Source organism: Episyrphus balteatus, chromosome 1, assembly GCF_945859705.1.
Source record: "Episyrphus balteatus chromosome 1, idEpiBalt1.1, whole genome shotgun sequence".
Taxonomy (NCBI): Eukaryota; Metazoa; Arthropoda; class Insecta; order Diptera; family Syrphidae; genus Episyrphus; species Episyrphus balteatus.
The window spans coordinates 71771643-71779426 of NC_079134.1; the positions used below are offsets into that span (position 1 = coordinate 71771643).

The following is a 7784-nucleotide window of genomic DNA, read 5'->3' on the forward strand; positions in this document are numbered from 1 at the left end:
GGAAATGGGCGGATGCCACGCCCCCTGAATTGAAAATCTCAAATTTTCGATTTTTTCCTTGTATACACCACAAAAATCTCAAATTTTCGATTTTTTCCTTTGTATACACCACAAGTCCTATCACCGTGTAAAATTTCAAGTTTCTACGTTAACGGGAAGTTCTCCATAATTTTGATGATCTGTCAGTGAGTGAGTGAATCAGTCAGTCAGTTACGGTTTTTGCGATTTTTGAAGCCCTATATCTCAGGAACTACTCATCGTAAGAGGCTGAAATTTTGTGAGGAGTTTTGTTTCGACCAGCTCAACAAATGTAGTTTGAAATTTCTAGCATCTTTGGTGTGGAAGTTAGAGGGGGGTCGAAAATGGCCTGAGTTGTTTCCTGTAAATAAGGGTGTAGTGCCAAAGTTGCTAGAGAACTTGGCTGGGGACTACCGTGCCCCTTGATAATAAATGTGTATATACACATACACATACACATACATTTACTCGTACATATATTTTGGTGAAACAAACAAAAGTGCGGTTTTTTATTTTATTTAAAAATTTTATTGCTAATAAATATATAAAAGTGATATTTAAACTAAAAATTCATAATTAATATCAATTTAATTAATTAAAGACCAAAGTCAATTGGTTTCACGATCTACTGTTGCGCCGCCGCCGCTGTCACCGACCGTCGTACATGTCGATTATTGTTTGCGAAAACACACTACACTATCTTCGTATAAATTGTTTGGAACTTTACGTTAGTAAAATTGAATACGCGATTTATTAAATAAACAATACAATTTACGAATTATCTATTTTAAATCAATTTAATTAAACAATTTAGCAAAATACGACCGAAACTCGTGTAAAGTTAAATCTGAAATTTGTTTACAATTTGTTTTGACATTTCACTCGTTTGACAGTTCGTTAAGTTGGTACTCTCTCTCGGAAGCTACTGTCAATTTTTATTGTTTTCCATAAGTTTTCATCCGACGAGTGCGCTCGCAACCGCACTCGACCTGTGTATATAAAATCTATAGTACTATCATGAAAAAAAGCAGCGCCACCAAAAAAGTAAGCGAGCGAACGAACTAAAAACTAGTCAAATTTCCAACAGAAATGTATATCTCATCTCCTTACTCTCATTATTAAATTCGATCTAAGCGCCCTCGCGACCACTCAGGTAGCGAACAAACTAAAAATTTTCACTTCATGATAGAACTATAGATTTTATATACAAAGCACTCGACGGATGAAAACTTATGGAAAACAACAACAATTGACATTAGCATCCGACTCCATCCGCGAATTATAGTTCTGGCTTTAAGCTCTCAGCTGTCAACAGTGGTCATGTTCAGTGAGACAAAATAATTTCCAAATTTATTATTCGAAGAGTTCAGCAAAATATTTATAAAAAATATTTTATTTTTTCCTCGTTTCAAACAATTTGATTTGAATTAAATAACTTTCGGCAATTTGCACACAAATAGTTTTTTGAAATTAATTTTATTTTTCGAGGAATTTCGTATAGAAATAAACTAATTTTCTAACGATTTTAAAATTTTTAAAATCAAAAACTTGAGTGCAAACTGAATAGTTTCTGGATAAACTAATTCCAAGAATTAAATTATTTTTTCGAAAGTTAATAAATAAAATAAATTAATAATGACGGGCAAGAAACGGCAGCAATCACCTAAGAAAAACGTAGATCTCGAACATTTAGTTCATCAGCGATTACAAATTAAAAACAATATAATTCGAATTAAAACGGGCCTTGAAGAAAAAACTTTATCGTTTAATCCAATCGAATTAGAATGTCGATTAGATATTTTAAATTCATATATTGACGAATTAATGAATTGTCAGTCGGAAATAGAATCAATTGATCGTACTGACAATTCCCGCGGTGAATTGGAAGACATTTGTGTTGGTGCAAAAGCATTACTAATTTCACATGTCAATAAAAGACGAAAGTCGAGTGCAGTTGACTATTCTTTTAAGAACCCACACCATTCACGACTTCCAAAAATGTCTTTATCTAAATTCAGTGGAAAATACTCAGAGTATAAACATTTTATCAGCCTTTTCGAAAGTTTAGTGGACAATGATCCAATGCTTCCAGATATTGAAAAGTTCAATCATTTGATTTCTTGTTTATCGGGTGCAGCTTTAGGAACAGTTAAGGCGTTCCAAATTACCGAACAAAACTATCCAAAAGCATTAGCGAGTTTAAAGAAAGTGTACGACAGTAATTGTTTCATCTTTTTCGACAATGTTTCAACACTTTTCGAATTAAAAGAAATTTCCAAACCATCTGCGTCTTCATTGCGAAGCAAGATTGATACAGTTTCTGCAATTTATGATTCGCTTCTTTCATTGGGAGATGAAAAGAATATAACAAACGCAATCATAATACATTTAGTTATGTCAAAGGTGGATGCAATCACAAAGTCAAAATGGGAAGAACAATTAGATTTCAATACTCTTCCTTTGTGGAAAGATTGTGAAGAAGCTCTTAATAAAAGATATCAGCTTTTTTCTGCTGAAGAAGCTTCAAGTTCAAAATTCAAATCTTCCGATAAGCAATTCAAACCTAATCAAGATTCAAGTCGTTTCGAAAATCAAAAGTCTTCATTTGCTTGTGTAAACACGCAACAAAATAAATCCAAATGCATATATTGCAAATCAAACGACCATTACATAACAACGTGTCAAAATTTTACTTTATTGCCTGTCCAACAAAGATTCGAATATGCTAAAGGTGTTCCAATTTGCATTAACTGCCTTCGAAAAGGACACACAGTTTCGAAATGCAAAATGAGTCGATGCAGCGTTTGCAATCGATCTCATCATACATTACTGAACCAGTACGAATCAACTTTTACTAGTTTACCGACACAAGCATCAACAAGTTTTCAAGTGATAAAGTTATTCTTGCCACTGCAATCGTGCAAATAAAGGGCAGTTCTGGAGAATATATGCCAGCTCAAGCATTACTTGATTCTGGCTCTCAATTAAACTTCATCACAGAAGAATTAGCCCAAAGATTAAAACTTCGAAAAGAAGAAAAACCTCTGAATCTGCTTGGCATTGGAAAGGCAAGTACTACGGTAAATAAAAAAGTACATGCAGAAGTTAAATCAAGATTCAATGATCATTCGTTTTCTGCTGATTATTGGGTAATGAACTCAATATCGTCATATCAGCCGGATCAAGCAATAAATACTTCGGATTGGAATATTCCATCCAACATTCAACAAGCTGATCCGTATTTCAATAAGCCACAAAAAATTGACCTACTTATTGGAGCAGACACATTTTTTTTATTGTTGTCAGTTGATCAAATTAAACAAGGTCCCGAATTTCCAACTATTCAAAAGACACTTCTTGGTTAGATAATATCTGGGAAATACCCCAAGGGTACAAATACAAATACCAAGCATTGCAATCTGGTATGTCAGTCTGAAGATTTATCAGATTTAGACGAAAAGATACCAAAGCTTTGGTTATTGGAAGAAATTCCTGGAGAAACGAAAAAATATTTCACTCCAGAACAACAATTGTGTGAAAAGCACTTTGTTGAAAATACAAAACTTTTGCCGACAGGTGGTTTTTAGGTAAAACTTCCATTCAAATTATTCTCAAACTCGCTTGGAGCATCATTCGAAACTGCCAAACGCAGATTTCTCGCACTTGAGTGAAAGCTATCCAAAGATAGCCTTTTTACAGACATGTTGTATATGGATTTCATGAAAGAATACATTGCGTTGGGTCATATGTCACCAACAAATAATGAGATCCCAAAGGGCCCGCTTTATTTCACTCTACATCAGTGTGTTTTGCGAGCGCAGAGCACAAGTACAAAGTTGGGAGTTGTTTTCGACGCCTCAAGTTGAACATCTACTCAACTATCACTGAATGACACCTTGATGGTTTGGCCAACCATTCAAGAGGAGCTATTTTCGACGTTGCTCCGTTTTCGTACACATAAATATGCCATTACGGCTGATATTACGAAAATGTACTGGCAAATTCTTGTTGCTGAAGAGCACACGAAATACCAGCCCATAGTGTGGAGGAAGCATCCGTCACAACACAACCACTGCAAATCTTTCGATTAAACACTGTAACGTATGGTACACTGAGCCAAAAAACAACGTAAAATCAATCGAAATCACTTTGAATCAATGAAAAATCACTACATTTTTAGCCTAAAGTGGAAAATGATTGAATCAAAGTAGTACACTTTAAATCAAAGTTGTTCACACATTAAAAAAAATAAAAAAAAGTAAAACTGACATCCGCTGGGGATCGAACCTGCTATACCTGGGTTGACAAGCTTGTGCTTTACCACTGTGCCATCTCACTTATAAAAATTGATGTGACAAACTGTAACTTAAGCATAGGACGATTTTTAGAAAATGAATGAATATATTTTTCACCATTGATTCAAAGTAGAACGGATTAAAAATTACTATGCGTTTTTTCTCTGGGTGTACGTCTCCGGCGCCATTTTTGGCGATACGGTGTTTAAGATGTTGGGCGATGCTAACGAGTCTTCTTTCCCTACGGGGTCAGATGTTATTCGAAGAGATTTTTACGTTGATGATCTCTTAACTGGTGCCGATAATCTCGAAACACTTAAAATAATGAAATTCGAGATTCAAGAAATCCTTACAAAAGGAGGGTTTCAATTAGCCAAATGGTTCTCAAATCATACAGAGTATCTAAATACTGAGAGTTCTGAAAAATCAATAAATTTTAATGATTCAAAAACTCTGGGTATTTGTTGGCACCCTAAAGAAGATACATTTAGCTTCAATTTGGACAATAATTTCCATGATCTACGAGCTACTAAGAGAAACATACTATCAGTTTCCTCTCGTCTTTTCGATCCTCTTGGTTTGTTATGCCCCATAGTAACCAAAGCAAAAATCTTATTACAAGAGCTTTGGATAGCAAAAATTGATTGGGATGAGTCGATTCCATTGCGCCTTTATATTGATACCAGTTGGCAAAATTTTAAAGCTAATTTATCTCAACTTGGCGAGATAAAACTACCAAGATTTGTCGAAACTCATTCGAACGCAAAAATTCAAGTTCATGGGTTTGCCGATGCTTCGACGAGAGCTTACGGTTGTTGTATTTACATCCGAAGCCAAAGCACGGCCGATATCAAGTCGACAGTCTAGGGTGGCCCCTTTGAAAACAAAATCGATCCCTCGATTAGAACTTTGCGCAGCGCATACTCTTGCTAAGTTATGGACAAGAGTAGAGGCGAACAAGTTATTTTCTGGACCGATTCTGAAATAACTTTGCATTGGATAAAAACACATCCATCTACGCTTACAACTTTTGTAGCAAATAGAGTGTCCGACATCCAAGAGTGGACACAAAAAGTATGTATTTTGTGGTGTTGTCTCCATATTGTATGGTATATATGAAGAAATATAAATTTAAAACCAAAATTATTTTAATAAAAGATAATTATTATTTTAGTTTTAATTTTATTTTTAGTTTTTTAAAAACTTAATAGTTACAACATTTTTTGTTTTAATTTTAAATAACGTCAACTACACCGCAGCCCGATGATGGATTAATTAATCCGAAACGCGTCGCAATTTATTTAAAATTAAAACAAAAAATGTTGTAACTATTAAGTTTTTAAAAAACTAAAAATAAAATTAAAATTAAAATAAAATAATAATTATCTTTTATTAAAATAATTTTGGTTTTAAATTTATATTTTTTCATACAAAAAGTATCATGGAGACATGTACCAACAAAACAAAATCCAGCAGACATTCTGTCAAGAGGCTGTAATGTTGAAGAAATCAATGCGTCAATTTGGTTCGAAGGTCCACAGTTCTTATTGAACGAACAATCATCGTGGCAATTTGAGTTGTCTCCAGAAGATGAAGCTTTAGAAAAACGTAAAATAAATATGGCAGTAGAAAAACCTCGAACTAAACTTCTAGATTTTATAGAAGAAGAGTCCTCATATACTGACCTTATTACTACATTTGCTTACATAATGCGATTCTTTAAAATATCAAAAAACAAAACAGATAAAATATTGGAAGAATTGCCAACGGCAAAAGAGAGAAACTTGGCGTTTCTAAGAATAGTTGAAATCGTCCAAAGTTATGAATTTCCAGAAGAAATTGAAAAACTTTGTAGGAAAATAACTCTTCAAAATAGTATTCAAAAACTTAATCCGTTTATTCATGTGTTTCAAGACAACGAATTTTCATTTTCGCTAATTCGTGTAGGTGGTCGTCTTTTGAACGCCCCAATTGAATATGATGCAAAATTCCCACTTTTGTTAACGAAAAATTCACCATTTGTAAAAACGTACGTAACGTATTTGCACCGAAAAAATTGTCATGCTGGACCTCAAGCTATGGTGGCATTGCTTCGAGAAAAGATTTGGCTAATAAATGCCAAAGAAGCTTGCCAAAAGGTTGTGCGACAATGTATTAATTGTTTTAAGTACAAACCGAAATTACTTACCCAAATCATGGGTAATCTACCAGCGGATCGATTGCGAGCGCAACGACCGTTTTTAGTATGTGGAGAAGATTTCTGTGGCCCGGTAAATACCACTCTTAAAATTCGTGGCCGACCGCTGAATAAAACTTATATTTGCGTTTTTGTTTGTTTCGCCTCCAAAGCTGTACATATTGAATTAGCTTCTAATTTGTCGTCTGAATGTTTTATTCTCACCCTCAAAAGGTTTATCTGTCGCCGAGGGATTCCGAAGACGATGTATTGCGACAACGGGACGAACTTTGTCGGAGCTCGGACGATCCTGAGGGAGATTCAAGAGGAGATGGAGAGAGGCGCAGAAGCCGTTCAACGGTACGCGGCATAGGAAGGCTTCAGCTTCGCCTTGATACCGCCCAGGGCACCGCATTTCGGAGACCTATGAGAGGCGGCGGTGAAAGCGGTGAAAACGCTGTTACAGCGTACCGTGGGCAACAACAGAAGAGCTGCTCACCGTAGTTATCGAGGTCGAGGGAATCCTAAATTCAAGACCAATCGGGCCGTTAAGCACCGACCCCAACGAAGGAGAAGCCCTCACGCCAGTGCACCTTCTAATCGGCAGAAGCTTACGATCGCTGCCCCCAGAACCAGTGCCGGAACGGCAAACGGGCTGCTTGAAAAGATGGCAGCTTCTATGCTGGCTCAAGCAGCAGTTCTGGCAGAAGTGGTCCAGGGAGTATCTGCTACAGTATCTGGCCTACAAGCTCGATACAAGTGGGTACAGGAGCAGCCGAATCTAGCCGTTGGCAAACTCGTCCTAATCCACGAGGAAAACTTACCCCCTCAGCGGTGGAAAACAGGGCGAGTAATAGGGGTCGTCGAAGGGCAGGACGGCAAGGTCAGGGTCGCCGACGTCAAAACTTCCAACGGCGTACTCAGACGCCCTATCGTCAAACTGGCCCTACTTCCCAATGAAGAGTCTTGAAGCCTGAAGCCTTTCAACGTGGCCGGTGTTTCGTCATTACGAGTATCTTTAAAAAATGAATTATCTTTTGAATTGTAAAAAACATATGAATTAAACCTTGAATTAAAAATATTATATTTCGGCCATTCCATTCGCATTTTTTTGACATTTTCACGCTTATTATCCAGTCTATCTCGTTGAAGAAGCAATCTTTTTTCTTGAAACTTGGTAAGTCTTAAGGGCACATTATAAAGTTGAAGTTCTAGAAGTTTCAAGAAAAACGAATTCAAAATAGCTAAATTATTAACAGACAAAGACGGTAACGGAGAAGTTTTGTACGCGTCTT

At 36.1% G+C, this 7784-nt stretch overlaps 1 protein-coding gene across 1 annotated transcript; it reads left to right on the forward strand.

Moving 5' to 3' along the window:
- Positions 1 to 1653: 1653 nt before the first annotated feature.
- Positions 1654 to 2946, forward strand: LOC129906537 (uncharacterized). The gene has a single exon (XM_055982329.1). The coding sequence runs from the start codon at positions 1654 to 1656 to the stop codon at positions 2944 to 2946; it is 1293 nt and encodes a 430-aa protein (XP_055838304.1).
- The last annotated feature ends 4838 nt before the right edge of the window (positions 2947 to 7784 follow it).

Coding starts and splice junctions, on each gene's coding strand:
- LOC129906537 (XM_055982329.1), top strand. CDS start 1,654: ATGACGGGCAAGAAACGGCAGCAATCACCTAAGAAAAACGTAGATCTC.